The following is a 23,534-nucleotide window of genomic DNA, read 5'->3' on the forward strand; positions in this document are numbered from 1 at the left end:
CATTTTCCTAAATTGTTGGGCTGCAATTATCCTTGTGAGTCACATTTGCTCCAGCTGATTCACAGACTCCACAAATGTCAAACTATGACCTAAAGTTGACGTCAGATCGCCTGTGCAGATTTATAAACTAGTCATAAATGGTTTTTCTGAAAGAGTTAATCAAAATGCTAATGCCCTGCATTTATATCAGACGCATTTTCGGATCTGTAAACACACACCTTGTTTTACTTATTCAACTATCAGCATATTTATTTTCCATCTGTTGTGTAATTATATTGAGGGCATCTGCTGCTCCCTGAGGAATGAAATAGTTCAACAAGTGCTGGGTGATAAACTGATATACACTTTCTGCTTCTGTCCTATTCCATATGGAATAATGTTTATTTCTGATAGCAATCATTAAAAACACTCTATTTCTGATGGCAATCATAGAATAACACTTGATTTCTATCATAGAAAAACACTATTTCTATCATAGAATAACATTCTGTTTATATCATAGAATAACACTTTTTTTCTGATGGCAAGAGACACATTCCCTGTCATGAAGATTTTGTTGCTAATGTGAACATTTATCATGCTTACGTTTCTGCTAGAAGTTGTAACAGTTGTTATTTCAACCATCCAGCTTTCAACACATTTTTTTAGAGCCTGTATTTTATTTGGTGGGTAAAGATCGCTGGGGTTAGTTCTGGGGGCTACAAAAAATGGACACTTGGGTATTTTCCATAAAACAAGCTATTTATATATTTCACAACTGCCATGTTTGTTCATTTAACAGATTCTCCAGAAACTTGCTTATGCCCTTCTGTGGTGTTGCTTACTTAAAACTTACATAATTATTATTATTATTATTATTATTAACACAATGGAACACATATCAACACTAAAATTAGTGTTCATTGGAGTTTGCCTGAATGTTCTGGTACAGCTGCAATATCAAAGATCAAAATATTTGATATTAAGACTAAGTTCCTGAACTGAAACAGGACAAACAGCTCAAAAGATGTAAAATCAAAATGATATTTCTCTGAGTAATTGAGTGAGATGGGTTTTACACCACTTTTAGTAAATTCCAGCAATATCACAGCATGGGAAACCAGAAATGTACCCTTGTGGGGACTCGAACTCATGCTTCAGTGTGACAAGCGAACACTTTACCCTACAGTTCTTTTAACAAGCTATTGTCACACCATTTCTGTTACAACACTAGTAAAGTTACAGCATGGAATCACAGGAGCTTCAATGGATGTGTACATGTACGTACGGTACAGGGACAAGCATATTACAAAAACTTAGTTTAACTACTGCCTCAGACGAGCTAAAATGGGAATTGCCCCATTTGTCATTTCATTTCCCACTCAAATGATTTGACACATAATTGATTATTCTAAGGCTCTGACATATCATTTTTTAAAATTGTCAATTGGGCACAAAAACAAAACAAGAGTTCTAGGGTATTTTTTACAACACCATGAGTACAAGTATTCATTCATTGTTACAGAATGCACGGGACCTTCTAACACATGACCTTTAGTTATGTTATGAACATGGGTATCTGCCTCAATGTGTCAGGTAACACATTTGACTACTTGTGATTATGGCCAAAGATAAATATACAGAACACTTCAAATAATATATCAAAATATATATCAATACACATCTAAAAACACAATGTAAAGCACTTCTAGCTGGAAACAAAAACATACTCAAATAATATCAATCAGTTTCATTCAGAACACAAAATTCATTAAAGAATTGTGGCTGGAAATAAACAAACACATGGGGTATCATCCAATATTTATTCAACAAAGGAATATTTTTCTTCATTACAAAAACACAACACATCTAACAATGGAACAAAATAAGGTGCATAACTGAAAACTACTTGTCAAACTGCTTAAAATCTCTGTGTTTAGTAACTTCAAGATGTGAAATGTTATAAGACTGTTTCAAGGCATGCTAAGTGAATTGTTTATCATACCTAAAAGCATAAATGCCCAAAATACAGGACCTTGGCGAATTTGTTAAATCATGCATGCCAGAAAATTAAATTTACTCAGTGATTAAAGACAGTTTGAAAATAACAAGTATCCATAGAGACCAGCCATTTGACATTCTGGGGAAACACATTTTCAGCCACAAAATACTTTTCTGTGAGACATTCTCTTATATTGCATCTATGAATAGACAAATATTTAATTTGTCTATTCATAGATGCAGTATAAGAGAATGTCTATTTTTAATGAAGTCTCTTGAAGAACAAATGTATATCACCATAGATAAGCCAACGTCCTCATACAACTCCTCAACCCACCTGAATGTCAAATAGTCGTTCCTACAACAAGTGTCCTACAAATGATATGCTGAGTACATGGAAAATGAAGGCATAGACTTGGGTAACACATGGCGAGGCACAATGGGGAAGGACTGTCTGGGATGTGAATGGTGATCCCACGTTCATGCCAGTGCCTGGACATGCATTGCAGAAAACAATATGGGATAGGTATGACAAACCTGGAAATAAATCAACACACATAAACGATTCTACTCTACCATATACAATGATATGGAATGGTCAGTCTTCTGTTCCTTGCATTGGTTTTGAATTGTACTTCAGTTTGGTACATCAAATATATGACAGTCCTAGTCTTTGATGTTTATCTTGTTGCTTGCAGGTGAGAAATATTTCTTAAAGTTACAAAATATGTAAAAACGTTCTTTTCATAGGTCACAACCAAAGCTCAATCACTAAACAATGTGATTTTAGCGGAAATATATCTTAGGAGTATTTGGGTATTATTGCAAACTATCACAGGATAAAACACCACAGCAGATGAAGCCAAAATATACTCAAAGGGCTGACATTTTCCTTTTCTTTTGACATCCTATTTAGGTTTAATACACAGCGCTGAATACCAACCAAACCATAGCTTCATTATAATCTAACATTCAGCCTATGACGCAGGTGCATTATACAACACAAAGAACCTTGACCTTTACCTTGGGTTCTGCCGTTGCACTGGCACCTGCGGCAAATACGCCAGGCTGAAAATACCATGTCCAGTAATATTGTAAAATATGTACAGTCAATATTACTCTCACGAAAATGAAAAATTAGGTAGTTATTTAAAGAAAAAGAAATCCGGATCTGGTCGGCAAGTGATCTGAAAAAGTATATGACACATACAAACTTATGGACACATGGTTATTGTGGATCAACCTATGCCCTATAATCTACTTGTGACTGAGAACAACACTCAGTTCCTGTTCATTGCAAATTAATTCATTTTTATTTTAAGCATTAAGGCATCAGGACCATGTGAAGATAATAGAATGAAGGAATTCTGAACATGAGTGCTACAGCTGAATCTTACAGTTGTGAAGACTGGAGATGTAACGAAAGTTGCTGAATCATTAAGATGACTTTCACCAGAGGACTGCAATTTGTTTTCAAACTATCCCTTGGAAATTTAACATTCACTCAAATTTAGCTAGAGGAAATAAGGACCCAAAGAATATTTCACACTTTGAAAATGTTTTCTTCACAGGTGTGACTTATATCTATAATGATTAATAACTTGCTGAGGGCTATCCTAACTGCTAACAAAAGTATGCTCAAGTCAAGGTCATCCTTAACAGAAAATTGATTGTTGTACCATTGTTTCCATCAAAGTAAAAATCTTCAAGCCCTTTATCAAGAATGAGATGGACAGCTATCTTTGTTGATCAGCACCTTGTAATGTGACTAACTAAGGGTGATAATAGGATAAGACTGAACAGCAGGCTATAACCAACAAAGATCTATAAAAACTGATAAAGTCCTGATGATCAATACTAATTAACAGTCTCAATGATCAATACTAATCAACAAAGCTAGCCCTGTGCACTTATTGAGCGAGGTTTTATTTTCCTGGCTCTGACATCAACTCCAGTCATACCTGTGTCACATGTGACAGAGATCAAAACTAACACAGCATGGTACTTTTAAAAAGGTTTATGTACATAAGCAGGATAAAAATCAAAATGCATTCAGTTGCTTCTTGTTTTGTCCCTTGTTTTGAAGTACACCTCAATTGCTTTTGTTTCTCTGTTAATGTCAACGCTAAACAAGTTTCATTGGAATGGCTACCAGTATTTGCATTTCTAGACGTTTGTGTACTATGATAGGCTGTAAAAGGTGGATGGATACAGAGTTTTACTGGAAATACACGATCAATCAATCAATGCAGTCACGCTAAAAGATTCCACTGTCAGTATTATACGGCCCCCATCTTGACTCCATTAAAACTTGGAAGAAGAATCTGGGTGATGACTTTTGTCAAACACATATTGATGAAGAGTCCCCTTGTTTTTTTCTTTTATCTTTTTGTTTCTAATCTTAACAAATCTTGATGACTCTAATTGCTGTGAACAGTGTTCAGAATAAGTGTCTGAGTATAAGCCTATTCCAGGGAGATGGTGTCTTGAATACTTTTACACAATTTTTTTATCAAGGTCTGCTTGATGTGTATTTGGGTCCTGATGGCACCCAGTTGATTAATCTGTGACATTATAATACTGTAACAGACACTTATTCTGTTAAGGAGGGGTAGTTTTGTTTTTTCAGTTTAAATAAGCATTGCTAGGATACACAATCACATGCCAGTGATATTCCTATTTATTCCATACTGAAACTGGTCCAATGAGATGACCTGAAATATTTCACAGTGGATGTCACTTACAAATGATAAATTACTATACGTCACAGAAATCATTTAAGATCCAGGTACTGTACACAAACAAATATTTCTTCAACAATTAGCAAATGGAACCAAATTCATATTTTGTAGCTAAGTTAATAGTCCCTCCTAAATACATGAGAAAGCGTTGTTTAGAGTGAGCAGTGACAGCTACATGTATATGATAGTGCTGTAATATATAAACAATGAGGGTACCAGAGTGTCAGAGAAATCAATAGCTAGCATGCATCATACCCTGGTTGGGTGACACAGTTAGGTCAAGCAGTGAGATGTATTGCTTGGTGTGTACAACTAAACAATCACACTTTGCTGGCATGGCTGAATAATGAAACATGCGTCATTGGATGTTATCTACCTTGAGAAAATCAGCCTGGAAGGGTAAATGGGAAGAGCTTTCTCTGATGTTTATCTGTACAATATCAGTCATGATCATCAAAAATAAATATAAGTGGAATATCCTTTTTGTATTTACTTTGCTTCTAAAAATATATCTCAATAATTGAAATGGTTTTTCAGTTTGACCTTTTCATGATTCACAAATAAAATTCATTTCTTACAGACGAACCTAGAGTACTTCTATTTGGGTATACAATATAGAGAAAAATTAAATTATGAAAAAAAAAAAAAAATATTAAAAAAGATCTGATTCTATAATGGTTTGCATATTGCACTGTCACCTAATATTCTTGTGAGATGCTGATATGTTTGTAAATGCAATAGAAGGGGCCTGCAAATGTAAAGCCAAATCTGCAAAGTCTGACCAAATGATGCTAACACAGAGCTGTAGCAGTATTCCCCTTGTAAGAAAGCGATGCTCGCACGAAGAAGGGACTGAGCTATCTGGAACCAGTCTACAATCCTACGGTCATATGGATTTATTGATCGTCCAGCTTTCTTAGTAAGCATGCACCAGGAATCTGCCATTGCCCTTTCTCACTCAATCCCTCCCTCCCACTCCCGACTCTGCTGCCACTGGACCTCACCAAGACAAGCTCTGGCTCCTGTGCTGGCACAATGTTGTCATCAAAACCTTGCTACTATTCACCAAACAGTACTCCAGCAGCCAGTATAGTTACAAAGCTGGTGTATCTGTATAGGCATTAAAAGCTATCTCCATCATCCAAAGCACTTGAAAACATAAAGCTTTTCTTGAAAAACATTTTGTACTAGAGATGCAAACGTCATCTGTCTGGCCATTGAACAAACATGGTGGTACCCAAAGAGGATGACATTACATATTCAGCTCAGTCAACGTTGTTTGCAAAGATTTATGGATGTTTCAGATAACATCATCATTCCAGGTTCATCTTTATCCTTATCTGTAAATCTGCAGTAACCTTATTTAACACTATCAGCATTCTGACATCAGTGTTGTGCATATCACTATGTGAACTGGAGGATAATTCATGGTCCAGCATGATAATGTTGACAAAAATCGGAGAGAAAGATGATGCAGATTTGTTCTACAACACAAACAAATGTATCTTGAAATAATTTTTGATACTGAATGTGATAGAAAAATAGGATTAATACTTTCTAAATATTATTGTGTACATGTTTATGTTAAGGGCTCAATTAGATCCATATTATGCCAACTTGAGTAGCAGTATTATGAAAAACAAACATAAATGAAACCATTGATTGGATGAGAGTTTTTGCGAGAAACTCCAGAGATAGTGAAGATAAAGGGTCACCTTGTTTGAGCGTAGTGCCATCCTACCCCCACACCGAGCACATGACTTGAGATGGCAGTAGTGGCAGCTGTGCCCAACACCATCTGCAAACTTGGTCTTATGGCAGATCTGGCAGACGGCACCTTCATCTTGGAGTGGGATCTTCCTTGTTTCTTCTGTTAGCTTTTTCACTGATTGTTGATAGTTCTCAAAGTCATCTTGCATTTGTCTGTAGACAAATAGAGGCAGTTAAACACAACATAACAAACGTTAATTCATAAATGTTGATTATAATATCAAAATATTCAAAAAGGGTTTTGTCCTTAAAAAGAGCAAAAATTGTCATCTGTTGTCTTACAAATTGTTTGTAGCTCTTTAATGACATCCATAGCAATAATGTTATAATGAGCTAACTTGTGTCACAGTAAGAGAGAAGGAAAACTAAACAAATAGACCTAAATGCACTGAGATGATATGAGCATGACGCTTGCCAAGATGGAGCATGGGTTGTTTACTCATCTAAGGAATAGTATTTTGTTTGCAGAGTTGTGTCCATAAGGAATGTTAGAAACTGACTGTAGGTAACACTGAATCCTATTTCGCACTGTTCATGTTTCCATTTGTAGGAGCATGAATGAGTGAGTATGGGTTTATGCTGCTTTTAGCAATATTCCAGAAATATCACCACAAGTGGGCTTCAAGCACTGTACCCATGCTATGAACCGAACCCAGGTCTTTGGCATGATAAACAAACAGTTCAACCACTAGGCTACCCCATCGCCCTTCAGGAGCATGATTCAAGTACATAGGTTTCATTAAATGGGTAAACATCAGAGAAATTCATTATAGCCTTTCCTCCTACATTAAGCTGATATGCCATGATATAACTGGAACACTACAGCTAAGTGAGCAGTACAGCTAACTCCAACAAGAACAGAACATGAAGTAAAAGATCATCTGAAGTTTAAGTGCTGGATGATTTGATCTGAGGCTGCATATACTGTTACTTCTACTATTAACATCATGGATATTGAACTATTCATGAAATATCTTGCTTGACAACAGTGTAAGATATACACTGAAACATTGCTATTACAGTAAATAAAGTGTTCCTGTCCATAAACAGTGTCACACTATGAAAATATTAGTTCAGTAATTCTGTTGTTTTTTAATATATAGTGTCTGAATGCATTTAATGTTCCTTGTTTGTATGTGATATTTAGATTCAAATTTGACAGAAGCTTTAAAATTTCTCAGTTGGAGTCCAAATGTGTGTGCACGGTTTTAACTCTAGAGCTCTATACATTCATTGGTACTTCTTCCCTACCTACAAAACCAATATGTAACATGTTTTGATATAATACTATCCACTGGTTTCAAAATATCAAATAAGCAGATACAACAAATCAATATCTTCTCACAAGTCAGCTTCAATACTCAGACAATAGTCGGCTCTAAATTCTAATGCAGTCTCACAGTAGATTAACAAATGGGTCCAAACACTCCATGCCGACTGAACCTGATCCCAGTATATCATTACAACATTACAGACATCATTCACCTTGGCTAATCAATAAACATTTTTCACATTTGCCATCTCCTATTCCCATGGCATGCTGCATCCAAAGCAACCATTATATTGTATAGACGTATACATCCATCACACAATGGTGATGGCATGGATGAAGACATGGATTACATTGGACCCTGGTCCTATTACTGGTCCAAATATTGGTTCAGTTTCAAAGCTGTATATCTGACAAGCCTCAAAAACATAAATAACAGATTAAAGATAAAATCATTGTTCTATAGAAATAGTATTTCTGTTATTCACAAGTGAATCCTGTAGTTATTCACACAGAGAGAGAGAAAGAAAGAGTGAGGGAAAGAGAAAGAAAGAGAGAGGCTCATATTGCCCCAATCAAATCTAAATAACAAATGATATTTACTGTGTGTCTTTCAAATCTAACCTGGCAGTCAATAGTTTTTAGTCATGCAAGTGACCTTTGTTCTATTGATTTAACGCACATTGCTCATATATTTGCCACAGTATCTTTGCACTTCATGTACAAAGAGGACAATGTATTATATATCGCAGATATAATGGGCTGGAACAAAAGCTGCCTGAAATTTACTGTAAGTTGTCACTAAATTACACATCAGGTTTCCTTGGCAAATGTCTCCCTATGAAAAAATGCTCCCAATTTTCAGGATGAACTTATGACATTGCATCATGTTAAGAGGTCCCAGATATTACACTGTTGTTGGCACCAACACGAATCTGTGGCAGTGCTGTCATGGTTGTTCCTACTAACTACATCTGTTCATGAGGTTTGAGCGCTTGCATTAATCATAATGGCCCACTTCACTGCAAATACCACTACAACTACAAAATTACTTTTTACCACTAAAAAACTTAAATCCTAAAGTTAATGTCTTAACAGTTAAATACACTTCAGATCAATATGAAATCTAAACTCATTCAACTTATATTTAGTTGATGTAAACAAACCAAGAGATTTAATGAGGATGCTAATGTGGCTTTTTTCTTTGATTTTTCTTTTTCGTCCCTTCTGCCTTTAGGTTTTCTGAGGACAAAAATCTTTTAAACAAAATAAAATTGGTCTGGCATTACCTTCTCTTTTTTGTTTAAAACAGTCGCCTCTTCCTTTATGATTTTCTTGTTAACTTTTATAAAGAATTTAACAATCTAACATATAACTTTGTCAATGACATAGAAAATGGAGAGCAAAGGCAAAGCTATGAGCATTTAAATTGATCAGTCGTTCTCAAATTCTCGGTAAAATCAATGCCATACATTTATGCCTGTACCATATTACTGAAATCACTCATCCATATCTTCATAAATAGTCATGTGAAGAGCAGTAATAACATTTTTCAATATTGCCAATCTGATGCCTGAGAGTAATGTGATTTAACGACACTGCTGTCTGAATCAACCACGGAAGGTTTCTGCTCTGTACTTTCAAAAGAGATCCCAAACATGAATGGTCCTTCAACATATACGAGATAGTCACACAGTGGTCCAAGAGTCTGTTTTTATCACATTATTAAATAATCAGATTTCACATAGATCCATGGCCAAAAGGTTCAGTAACACAGAAAAGGGACTGAGAATGGCTACTAGAACCCATGTTAAGGATTAGATGAGAAATCTGTCAGATACTTTATACACAAGTAATGAACAGAAATGATGCAGAAATCCTAAAGCATTTGTGTCACAACATAATTTGCCTCATGATTCATTAGCCTTGATACAAGTGTTTGAATAATATACTGAAAAAATGTTCAACATTCCTGACAAAAAGAAACAGCATGCCATCAGAACATCTTCAAAAGCTAATATCAGTGCAAATGTTTTGAATTAATTAAGTTTTCTGTGAAGGACATGAAGAATCTGGGGTCATAAATAGGTTAAGACCTATGGATGAACAACCAGCTCAATCACAGCATTGGAAGCTTCACCATAGTATTGCTGTTGTTTGTAATACTGAACTTGTTCGTCCATATATCTTACCCTTACTAACTTATTGTCCATAAGATTCAAATATTAGTTTTCAGTTTTGATAACCATATACTTAGAAAATGAGAGAAAATAAATTTCGATTTGTAAAGATATCATTTGTTAAACTTGTGCATTCAGTTTCACTAACTCTCAGGAAAAGCTGGAAATGAAATTATCTTTCAGCAAAGATGAACATACTTATAGCAAGTGACAATCACAAAAATTCAATATCTTTTTTTTTCTTAACACTGTTATGACCATGGTTAATGTAAATGTGTTAAAGATTGATTTGTTAGATATGTTAGAACTTATAGAAGGAACATGCCTTCAAGAGAGGTGGAATGTAACTTTTATGCCGGCTGAATAAACAAAAGATACTGCAACAAGCTGATTACCAAATTTCAAGCAATTTTCATTTACCCTGCCTTTATATTTTAGGGCCCAGTTAATGTGACCCTCCTCATAACTTTTACTGATATTATTGTCAGGTTAGTGTGACATATCAGTCTACAGCTAATGCATTTGAATTTCTCTCAACAAAGTTTATTACCTCTTACACTGAAAACAAGATTGATTATTTCAGAAAATGATACATGGCTAGATGCCTCAATGCAAGTCAAAAATGACAACTGTCGATAACTAAAATGTTTAGAGTAGAGCTAGATTGCAGGGAATCTTACAGCCTTCCAAATTCATAATCCCTAGGCCAGATCATGCAGTTGTCAGAGCATGCCCAATATCACTTCCAGTAGTCAAATGCATCCATGTTTATTGCAACTAAAATGTTTTTCACTTCTAAGTCCCCAGACATCTAAATCATTGTCATACAAATAAACATTGGACATTGAAATTGTCATGATGAAGTGCACACCCACGTTGGCAAGAGACACCAAGATAAATTACCCAGACTGATAACTGCATGATCCCATTGAAAAAAGTGAAATAGCTTCACACACGACCATATATTCTTTCTTCCACAATGCTGAAAAGATTTGTGGCGTATTGTCTGAAACAAGTCTTTACAGATCTTCGTCCAGTGTGTTCGATTTTGCACTGATGATCAGGGTTGTATTCTGCTGCTTATGGCCCAAGTGAGAAGATGTCATTATATAACTTCACTGGCAGTGTAGTCGCAAGATAAAGACTCATGTATATTGGATGTTTCAGCTACGCTGAGAATAAGCTGTCCCTGCCTCACCATATACCGCTACACATACAACTATTGATTGCCTGGAAAACATGGACCGAGCGACTACATATTTCATGACACTCTTGTCAGGCACGGACGAGTAATTATTCCACTAGAGCCAAATCAGAGATGCAAATTTGCATGAAAAAGGGGGTCTCTGACAACACAAATTTAAGTTACAAACATCTTTACAATTACTGGCACAATCATTAGAAAGAGGTATGTTTCCTTTGGGGGAGAAAGGGAATAATTCTTGATGCAACACCAGAGATACAATGGTCAGAATGTTCGCCCAAGATCATCACAAGCTTTCTTTGTTGCATTTGTGTTCAAAGCAACCCTCAAAAAGTCACTTTTTGTTTTTTTACTTGATTTTTTATCAAATATAGAACCCTACCTCAAAAGAATGTCAAAGATATAGGCTAAAGCTTCATGCTTCATAGTAGCAGCATAATGTCGTGTAGCATAATTTTATGACTTGGTATTTGTAGCCACACCCACAGTAAAGTGCACAGAGTGGATAGAGAATTGATGATAAACATTCAATTGCAACAATATGCATGAAGAGATATTCTGCTCACATATCCTTGCCTTTGTATTATAACTTTGTGGTTTGACACTGTCACATCACATCAACAATGAAGGATACCCTTGTTTTAGTACGAAATTATTTTCACAAAATCTCAAACAAAAGAATGACAATACTGAACCCAAGTGATCTGCTTCAATGCCCGACATGACGGATGCCTTACTGAGTGGTTTGCTATCATGATGAATCACATTCACAAAGAAAGAAGCAACCATACTGACCCAACTGATTTGCTTCAAAATCACACACTACATGAAGGATGCAATGTTTTTTAACTGAGCAGTCTTACATCAACAGTGGATTATGGGCATGTTACTTGAGCCAACTGGATATTTACCATCAACTATTGCACCTACATGGAAGTAACGCATTGCTTTTATGCATGTGGCTATCTATTGAGCAGTACCTAAAGCCTATGAAGGATGTCCTTGTTTTTAACCAAGTGAATATTTACTTGCAGCATCATACCACCAACAAAGGATGTCCTTGTTTTTAACCAAGTGAATATTTACTTGCAGCATCATACCACCAACAAAGGATGTCCTTGTTTTTAACCAAGTGAATATTTACTTGCAGTATCACACCACCAACAAAGGATGTCCTTGTTTTTTAACCAAGTGGTTATTTACTTGCAGTATCACACCACCAACAAAGGATGTCCTTGTTTTTAACCAAGTGAATATTTACTTGCAGTATCACACCACCAACGAACATGCCCTTGTTTTTAACCAAGTGAATATTTACTTGCAGTATCACACCACCAACAAAGGATGTCCTTGTTTTTAACCAAGTGAATATTTACTAGCAGTATCACACCACCAACAAAGGATGTCCTTGTTTTTTAACCAAGTGGTTATTTACTTGCAGTATCACACCACCAACGAACATGCCCTTGTTTGTAACCAAGTGAATATTTACTTGCAGTATCACACCACCAACAAAGGATGTCCTTGTTTTTAACCAAGTGAATATTTACTTGCAGTATCACACCACCAACAAAGGATGTCCTTGTTTTTTAACCAAGTGGTTATTTACTTGCAATATCACACCACCAACAAAGGATGTCCTTGTTTTTAACCAAGTGAATATTTACTTGCAGTATCACACCACCAACGAACATGCCCTTGTTTTTAACCAAATGAATATTTACTTGCAGTATCACACCACCAACAAAGGATGTCCTTGTTTTTAACCAAGTGAATATTTACTTGCAGTATCACACCACCAACAAAGGATGTCCTTGTTTTTTAACCAAGTGGTTATTTACTTGCAGTATCACACCACCAACGAACATGCCCTTGTTTTTAACCAAATGAATATTTACTTGCAGTATCACACCACCAACAAAGGATGTCCTTGTTTTTAACCAAGTGAATATTTACTTGCAGTATCACACCACCAACAAAGGATGTCCTTGTTTTTAACCAAGTGAATATTTACTTGCAGTATCACACCACCAACAAAGGATGTCCTTGTTTTTTAACCAAGTGGTTATTTACTTGCAGTATCACACCACCAACGAACATGCCCTTGTTTTTAACCAAGTGAATATTTACTTGCAGTATCACACCACCAACAAAGGATGTCCTTGTTTTTAACCAAGTGAATATTTACTAGCAGTATCACACCACTGACGAACATGCCCTTGTTTTTAACCAAGTGAATATTTACTTGCAGTATCACACTACCAACAAAGGATGTCCTTGTTTTTAACCAAGTGAATATTTACTTGCAGTATCACACCACCAACGAACATGACCTTGTTTTTAACCAAGTGGTTATTTACTTGCAGTATCACACCACCAACAAAGGATGCCCTTGTTTTTAAACCAAGTGGTTAATTTACTTGCAGTATCACACCACCAATGAAAGATGCCCTTGTTTCATGACTGATTGGTTTGTCCCACACCAAGCCTTCATCCTCATCCAATGTCTCAGGTCTAAAAATCAATAAAACCTTAACCATGTTAACCCATATTTCAGCCACTAACACTTCCACATGCATTCCTTCCACAGCCTTCCAGCCAGTTACAATCATGTCTGTTATAATCCAAATACAATAATGTGCCCCAGCAATTATAACACACACACAGCCCTTGGTGCCTCATTATGCTCTTTGAAGAAAATGATCTGCATAATAAAGTACCATGTGTTATGCATGATGAGATACAGGTTTAGTTCACAGATATGGAATCATCGATGGACTTTCAATGGTGCATAATTTTCTTGAATACAGGAACTGCTAGCGCTCTGAACTTCTGTGAGATACTTATTTTAAAATCTCTGATAGTGCAAATTTGGTGGCCAATGATACTGTTACCTGGTCATATTGTCTGCATTTACATCTCACACTGACTGCCTTGTAACATGGATCACTGGTATTAATTATTGGAACATTAATCTGACAGTAAATGAAAGTCTTTGCTGTTCAATTTTTCAATTAAGCTGTGTAAAGTAAAGGTTTTCTTTGGGTACTTGTTTCTTTACTTTACAAAAAAAAAGAATATTAAAAAAAACCCCAACAAAACAACAAACTCATTAATCATGAGTTCATGAGTCACTATCAAATAATGATTACCAGTGACATCCATGTTTTGAGCAGAATTTTTTTCCTTCTGTAGTTCCGAAATCTTGAGCATATCCTTTTCAACAACATAAGGAAAATCCCTGTCTCAAAACCTTTCTGTGAATATAAGGAAAATCCCTCCTTAATTGTATTTAAGAGTATGATTAATCACTGAAGCAAGGAATTGGTATTTACTGTTGCTGGACACAACTGCAAGTCTGAACACTACCAACAACATAGATTTATGTTGGTCCATTTGGTTTTATCTTTGGTTTGCCATCAGACAAGAATTCTAGATGAAAACATCTTTATTTAATGTTTTTCAGTGGTAGTTAAGGAGCTACACAAACCTGCATACTGCTTGCCAAAAATGTGATGCTGTTGATGAAAAACATGTCAAATTCAGCGAAGTTCTGAGAGACCTCTTGATTATGTGCCTTTCAAGGTGCCATATTCTATAACTGGATGTTGGAATACAGTATTGTTTATTTGTACAAGCAGGAAACAGTAATATCCAAGATTATTATTACCATTAAAGCAAATTACAAACAATGTGTTTCTAACATGACATACATCTTATGATCATGTACACATTTAGGTTAATTTTAAAACAAACATATACTACCGACAGAAAATAAGGGAACCAAGAAACTGAATGTAGATGACTTTGACTTTGACAGGGTCGTTATCGTGGCGTATCTCCCAAACGCAACATCCAATGACAATGGAATTTCGCATAATGCATGCCCAGCATGTGCTACACGTGCATACAGAAGTTAACTCCTGTAAATGTACTGGAGAAGTCGCAATCACTAATGCAATAGAGATTGACACTTACTGACAGAAATGCATCCGAGGCAGTATCTCAGTGAAGCAACAAAATGGAGAATTGTGGGGATGATAGAGTGGGGGGCATCATTATGTGAAGTTGTCCGGCAGATGGGTAAATCAAAAAGTGTAATTTCACGCCTGTGGGATAAGTACCGTCAAACGGGTGGGGTTGCAACAAGACCTGGGCGTGGTAGACCAAAATCAACGACACCACGACAGGATCGTCTCATTACGTTAATTGCTCTATGCGATAGGTTTAAATCGGCCCCTGCCATCAATAGAGAATTCTGCACACTCACTGGAAGACGCATTTCAACCTCAACCGTTAAAAACTGACTCTATCAAGCTCGTCTGAAAGCAAGACGGCCTTTTAAGGGTGTCACCCTTTCAGCTCACCATAAGCGCCAAAGATTGGCATGGGCTAGGCAGCATCAGGGACGGGCTATGCGCCACTGGCGTTACACCATGTTCTCTGATGAGTCAAGGTTTTGCCTACGATTCACAGATGGCAGAAAACGTTGTTGGCGTCGGAGCGGGGAGCGATATGCCAGAGCAGCAATTCTTGACCATGATCGATATGGAGGGGGTACTGTCATGGTGTGGGGTGGTATTACACATGACAGACGATCAGATTTGGTCATCATTAACGGAGCCATGACTGGTCAGCGATACGTTGACCAAATATTGCGTCCTGTTGTGACTCCATTGGCTAGAGTTATCGGCCGACATTTTGTATTCCAAGATGATAATGCCAGACCACATCGGGCCCGAATTGTCTCCGCTTATCTCCAACAAGAAGGTATCCAGACATTGGACTGGCCCTCTAAGTCCCCAGACCTGTCCCCAAATGAACATCTCTGGGACGCTTGGTGCAGCTCTCCAAGAGGAATGGCGGGCAATACCACGGGCAACCATTCGGAAATTGATTAACAGCATGCCATCAAGCTGCCGTGAATGTGTTGCCCAACATGGTTGACACACCAGATATTGAACTTGACACCTAAAGTTGATTTAGTGGATATTTAAAGCAGTTTCAAATTCGCTATTATTTCATTAGTTCCCTTATTTCTTGTCGGTAGTATATAATTTCATTCTAACTTTTCCTTTAAATTTAGCCATACAAGAGTATGTGTGCTTGTGCCTTGAGCATATACTAGTTGCCTTGATATGTGTGCTATATAAAGGATATTGTATGAGTGCCCACGTCATACTATGTTTACGACATGCTCGGGAAATACCAAAATTTAGGTACGAGTGTCAAAAACATAATATGTCATGGGCATGAATATAATATTCTGTTAACTGCCAAAATAAACTAAAACCTACTTTTAAATATGGGTTGGCTACCCGCCGTTGCCACATGTAGAACACAATGTCACAGAAGAACCGTGATGTCATGGCATTGTTCATGATGTCATGATACCATGACAAAGAGATATTTTGTCCTAGGACATCATATGAAAAATATGAGCCCTGATATGTTCGCCTTCAAAGGTAATAAATAAATATCCTTTAACAATAATAATAATAATAAGAAGAAATATGAAAAAAATCATCAGCTGCTAATCTTAAACACTTTCACTGTTTTGTTCAAGCAGCACAACAGTCTGTGTTCCAATTACAAAGTGCAAATCTATCTGCTAAGGATTATCTTTCACATCTGGAATGACAAGCAGCTCAAGGGACTTCTTGTCTCATTTCGATAACATGATAATTGCAAAAGTAACTAGTAAGCATAATAAACCTAATAAAATGTTTCCACTGGGATTTTTTTCTATGCAGAACACACTCTAGCTTGATCCTGCTGTAGGTAGTACCACATCCTTCACAGATCTGTAATTCCTCTCCATTTACCACAAATTTTCATTTGTGAGTGTAATATTTCCCACTGGTCTAACATTCTGCAAAATCAGCAAAAGATAATTTGGTCAAGTGCAGAACTGTTCAGATAAACAGAAGGAACATAACCGTGCGGTTGTTCATTGTTAATTTGATATACAGCAGTTATGAAAATTGTGTTTTCAAAAATTCAGAAGCACTAATTTTTGATAAGTCCAACAACAGAATTAAGACAGGGAGAGTTTCTCCAATGAATCTGCATAGCTGATAACGTTTTTTCTTTGAAGACATAATGTTATGAACTTTGAACAAATGTTTACCTTATTCACTGAAAATCACGGTCAGAATGAACATACACAAAAGATACCCCGGAGCTGCAACAGCTCTCCTCCTGTTTACTTAAGCAATGGGGCTCAAGGGTTGAAAAGGTCTCCAAATATGGAAGTCTGACTAAAATGAAGGTCAAATATGAAATTATGTGACCTCCCTGATTTTCTTTGACAAATAATTTCTTACACTATCTGCCATTTAAGAAAAGTACAATACTTTATGGATAACAACTTCTTTATGAATTATGATGCATTATGATGCAATACTTTTTATCCATAAAGTACTATTCTCTTCAGATTATTCATCAACGTCTAGTTCTAAAATGCTAATCAAACAGATTTGACAGGACAGGACTTAGTAGTAGGACATTGGAATACAGCTGCAATATTTCTGCCATTGTATGAACACATCATGAAGACGGTTACAACTCCTTTGTGACTTTATAGACATGACACTTTGTGATGGATAATTTTTGAATGTATTTCATATGAATTCATCTGTATGGTATGTTTGGCATCTTCTTCACATTCTAATCCAGGGTCTAGATTGTCGATGGCTCTCTTTGCACTGAGGTAGCCGTAAATAAATGGTAATGTATGGCACTTACAACTACCGTAGCGCTAAGAGAGCATCGAAAATCTAGGCCTGCATCATAATAGAAAAACATTATCAGGTACCAAATCATGACATTGTATATTGTGCAACAACAGGCAGAAAGTCACACCGGATTCTTTGATGTGATAAGAATATAGTGAAATAACAAGGTTTGGTTTCAGTATAATCTTTTGATAAACTTCAGTATTAGGGTTGCTTCCTTATCCATACATCATTACATTCAAAACTGTGTGAAAATAGATACACATACTACACTTATTCATAACGCAATAACATTCAGATACGTTCCAACTGAACAGATACGTTCCAACTGAACAGATACATTCCAACTGAACAGATACGTTCCAACTGAACAGATAGGTTCCAACTGAACAGATACGTTCCAACTGAACAGACACGTTCCAACTGAACAGATACATTCCAACTGAATGAAACTGAAAACAATGACCTCTTTGCTAATCAAATTACTACATCTGACCTAAGATCAGGGCTTAAATTAAAACTGATATCAAAGAATGAAAAGTAACTGCAGTAATGCACTGCACTATGAACATTTACCATGTGCTTTGTCAGGAAGCATCATTGCCAACAATGAAATTATAAATGTTAACTTTTACCACTGGGCCTAAGAATGGGGACAAATCTTGAATTTAGGCCCATGAACTTACGTACAGCATGTGGTTCACTGTAAACAGCTGGACATGTCAAGAGAGTGAGCAAATTCTACTTTAGAGAAAATTTTCTCACAATCTGATTTATAACCAAAAAGACTAATCACAGCAACAATTCCATGGATGGCTACACAATGAAACACTTTAATCAGATACGGTGGAGGATGTGCTTAAGTTGGTGCATTCTTCTAATAAAAGATTAATAATCCTGTGCTAGATGTTTTGCTAGAACGAACAGGGCCAAGTGAGTGAGTGAGTGAGTGAGTGAGTGAGTGAGTATTGCTCAGTGCCATGTAAGTATCATTTTACAACAAATGGTTGAAAATAAATAGTATCACTGTTAATAGATTAGAGGGGACATCACAGGACACCAAATGATATTAAAGAAAACATATTACACAAGAAAACTTTGAATAAAATGTTTAATTATATTTGGGAGATATATGGTAAAATCCTTTGGACACAACCCCTAAGTTATCCCATGTGTATATCAACTTTCACTTGATATCAAAATGTTTGGAAGCTCTAGAAATGTCAGCCTGTAGTCCTGGTAAAGTTCAGAATAAATTGATTGATAATTGACACCTCTTGTTATGTGCAATACTCACATGTGTTGAGCATCAGCCTTCACTGGCATAATTCATAGGCATTACCCATTTACTAATGGATTCCTGCATGTGACATGTACTTCATTTATATGTGGTTGGTTATATTTTCCAATGGAAAAGTCAACTCAAGTGTTAACTGTGTTTAGTGGGAAGCACTTACTATATATTGTCAGATTTCATGCAACAGTGACAGAAACGCCCTAATTTCCTTCCTGACTTGCATCAGTGAGTTAGTAAGGATGGTTTTACATGACTTTTATCAATACTACAGCAAATACAATACCATTGCAGATGACACCAGAAATAGGCTTCACACATTGTACCCATATGGGGAATCGAACCCACGTCTCTGGCACGATGAAGGTACACTTTCCCCACTAGGATACCCAACTGCTCCTTGAATTGTATCAAATGTGTTTCTAACACCTACTGTGCCTTACATGTGTTTGTTGACAGACAGGATACACTCACATTTTTGAACATTTTGTGATAGTGTGCATTATCACCTGGTTTTGTGGATGTGATATGACATGCATTATTATATGGTCTCAATTTTGTATGTCTCTCTAAAGCTCTTTCACCACAACTAATCTAATGATGGTTGTAGTAAAAATGATGGTTCTCAATGAACAATCAATAGAAAGTCTTAAATAAAGGCCACAGGTTACTTCTGAAACCCACTCACCAATTTGTGCAACACATGTTCCCTTATCAGCCTACTTCTTCAGAAAAAATGACCACCAATTAGGTCCAGATTGGTGAATAGTAATGCAAGGAAGTGGGCCAGTAAAATTATAGATGTAAATATGCAACATATGGGATACAAGATCAGGTGATCTGCTGACTGTATTAAGTCATGAGCTATTGATTTGTGACTCCCGTTCATACACACCAGGCAGGGGATAATGCCCTGTGTCACAGCCTACCATTGCATAAACTGGAGTTGTGTTCAATAATACTGAAAGAAACACCATGATTGGCCAACATGGGAAAATCAGACATTTCCTATCTTAATCATGTCATAATATCACTGACAAAGGACAATAGCATACTTTATGACATTTCACATGACATATTTAGTTTATTAACATAATGAATCCCTCCCATTCTTCCATAACTAGAATGCTATACAAGGTTAAGAATGTGCTGACTATGCAAATACAGCAATGCACATACTGGATGAATCATTTGCAATAAATTGTTTTCCAAGAATGGCATAAATTTTCTGGTTGTCATTATAGCGATTAATCACAAGGATGGGGAATATGATGCTATAGTTTCATTCTTCTTAATTGGACACACATGCATGTTATATTGTTAATAACTTAATGGCATTGATTTGAACGAATGCCAGATTGGAATTGCTCTACAGCAACTTAGACTGGTCATTACAGGCAACTGGAACAGGTGGTCTAACTTGGGGACTTGGTTGATAGCATGTCATTGCACCTGACAGTGTGGATCTGTGCTCACTATACCCAATTATTTACAAGCGTTGTCACATGTATAGAATAAAAAACACCCCCAATAACAATGTGATAATTATGATAGCAATATTGTATATAAGAGCTATTGGGGGCCCTTGTTAAATATACATTAACTGAAATAATAATAAAATAGTTCCTTGTTATACAAATACTCCTTACTTTGCAAATTTTTCATTCATAAATGCAGCGTGTAAGGTAAGGCTTTAAAACATGAACACTTGAAAAGAGAGTTTCATATAAAATATAAAATGGAACAATCTGACATTAGTAATCATTAGATTTCATTAAAAATGAATGATGCATTATTCACTTTCTGAACAACCTTTTGCAAATTTAAACCATCCATGTCTATAACATAAACTGCTCAAGGGAGGGCACCAGTAACAACTCGACCTACTGTTGTTTTCATTAGAGCAACTGTAGGATTGCGTGAGAGGGTGTGTGTACGTTTAATTACTTGAAATCTTTCTGCTCATCTAAACCATGGTGAGGGTCCATTCTTTGTAACACCAATATCCTTTGTACTACGGGCATTTAGCAATAAACAATAAATTTACGAAAAACAGGTATTATTATATGAACTGGTAATTCACTGAGTGATAACGTCATATTTTCATGACTTCAACTGTCTACAGTACACTTTAAATATACAGAAAGTGGTGAAATATAAGCAATACACGACGTCCCACATGATGCTTGTCTTGCCATGCATCATACAACCAATGCATCAGCACAAACCTTTCAATGTACCACTATATGCCAATAGACAGCCTGATAGAACTACTTGTCAACACCATCTGTTTCAGGTGTGATTCAGCTGTCCTCAATTAGCACAATGGGAAAAAAGCCAACTTAATGAAGACCTTTGTTTGTCACACTTGTTCAGGATTAAACATCTATTAACCAGGTTGTGGAAAGTACATTTACAGAGATACCACTGACATTAACTTTCTGACAATTCCTTTGATGCAACGTTTGATTTTAACAATAGTTGCTACCTTATTTGTGTCAACAAGGCTGATCACTAAGCTGTATTACATGCACCTGCTCATCAAGGTACAAATCCATGAAACAGTATCCATAAATGCATTCACATTTGGCCTTGAAGATTTGTCACAGCATAACTGGCATTGTAAGGTATGAAAACACGTCAATACTGAACATTTGGTTTCATGATAGGAATATTATGCACTGACATCTACAGTCCATTTGAGTCAAAATCTCCCCAGCACTCTAACTCAAAAACAAACAATCATAAATGACTCAAACTAACGCAAAAGTAAACAGGAAAAGCACACCAACTCTGCAGAACTTTTTTGTCGTCAAACCATCATTATTTTCATTTGCTACTGCAAGATTTGTGATATGGGTGTAGCAACAGGTCAGGCAACAGCCAGGTAAGCAAGTTTAGTTTTACGTCACACACAGCAATATTCCAGCTATGTGGTGGCAGTCTGTAAACAATCAAGTCTCAACCAGACAGTCCAGTGATTAACAGCTAAGCATCAAACTAATCAATAGGGATATGATGATGTGCCAACCAAGTCAGCAAATCTGACTGCCACCTTGCCTCTTACAACAAGCAAGGGTTACTGGAGATTAATTCTAACCTGGATCTTCATGGGTGGATCATTTTGTGGGGGCGGTGGGGTAGCCTAGTGGTTAAAGTGTTCGCTTATCGCAGCGAAGACCCCAATTTGATTCCCCACATAGGCACCATGAGAGGAGCCCATTTCTGGTGTTCCCCACTTTGATGTTTCACAAATATTGCTAAAAGCTGGATAAAACTACACTCACTGATTATTTCAGAACCTATTAAAATTTGGCATATACTTTTTTTCGCTTGTTATCAGATTCGACAAAGTGATTTCCAGATCAGTATGTTCACTGACTGATGTGTGATCATTTACTAATATGTTTGCTGATTAGCAGGAATCTCTTTATATTTAAAAAAGGACACATTTTTCAATGACATCAGGGTAATATTTGGCTTCTACATGCAGAAAAAATGACAGATGAAACCACATTTTAAAATAGCAATATAAACAGACAGGCACCATGTGACTGATTATTTCAATTCCATGGTGGTTACTTTTGATTTTTCCTAACATGTCATCATGATTAAAATTAGACATAGCTTGGTTTGTAATATTACAATATTTGGTAGTAATTAGGTACAAACTTTGTAAATAATAAATTAATCAAAAACATTTTGGAGCCATCCTTTATTTTCATCATCCTTATCATACCTTATTTATCCCAAAATAACAAATTGATTTAGGAACATTAATCATTCAATGAAATGCTATGTAATTTAATTATGTTATAACAAAGAGATTTTCTGATAGTGATATGAAAACAAAATTTATTCCTGACAATATTCTTCAAATTCAGAAGCTGAGCATACTGATAGCCCTATTAGAATTTCTTATTCAATAAAATTAAAAAGCATGGTAATTTATAGTTTTGAGCCTGTTTGAGGTGTCATGAACAGAGGAGCCTTTTCTGTGCAATAGGAAGTCCATTATTCTCATAATTATTTTACCCAGTAAACAACTGACAAGAGACTGGAACATTCATATCCTACTTTGCAAAACACAAAAACATATTCAGCAAAACAGGCATATTATTTCTGTTACAAAAATTCTGGTAATGCTCTCTTTCTTTGATTCCACTTTGAAATAAAACAAAATGTGTTGTCATTGTGTTTACAAGACAAGCACATGGATGGCAACGTCTTCTTCATTGTATAACACCTTCTGGGCCACCTCTTGCCTCTTTGTCATTGTGCTGTTTTTCAGGAAATGTATTCACATTTCATGAAATTTGTGAATATCTGTGATATGCATTTGGTGTTATTACCTCTAT

At 36.2% G+C, this 23,534-nt stretch overlaps 1 protein-coding gene across 10 annotated transcripts in view; it reads right to left on the minus strand.

Annotated features, from left to right (window-relative positions):
* LOC137277881 (regulating synaptic membrane exocytosis protein 2-like) overlaps positions 1-23,534 on the minus strand; it is a 66,419-nt gene that overhangs the window by 38,393 nt on the left and 4,492 nt on the right. For 8 of the 10 annotated variants that reach the window (XM_067809861.1, XM_067809867.1, XM_067809860.1 and 5 more), the window contains exons 2-3: positions 6,437-6,644; positions 3,004-3,048 (exon numbers count right to left, since the gene is read on the minus strand). In XM_067809861.1, coding sequence (XP_067665962.1) covers positions 3,004-3,048; positions 6,437-6,644 — 253 coding nt within the window. The remainder of the gene's footprint in view (positions 1-3,003; positions 3,049-6,436; positions 6,645-23,534) is intronic. The other 2 variants (XM_067809863.1, XM_067809862.1) reach the window with 1 other exon arrangement.

Source organism: Haliotis asinina, chromosome 3, assembly GCF_037392515.1.
Source record: "Haliotis asinina isolate JCU_RB_2024 chromosome 3, JCU_Hal_asi_v2, whole genome shotgun sequence".
Lineage (NCBI taxonomy): Eukaryota > Metazoa > Mollusca > Gastropoda > Lepetellida > Haliotidae > Haliotis > Haliotis asinina.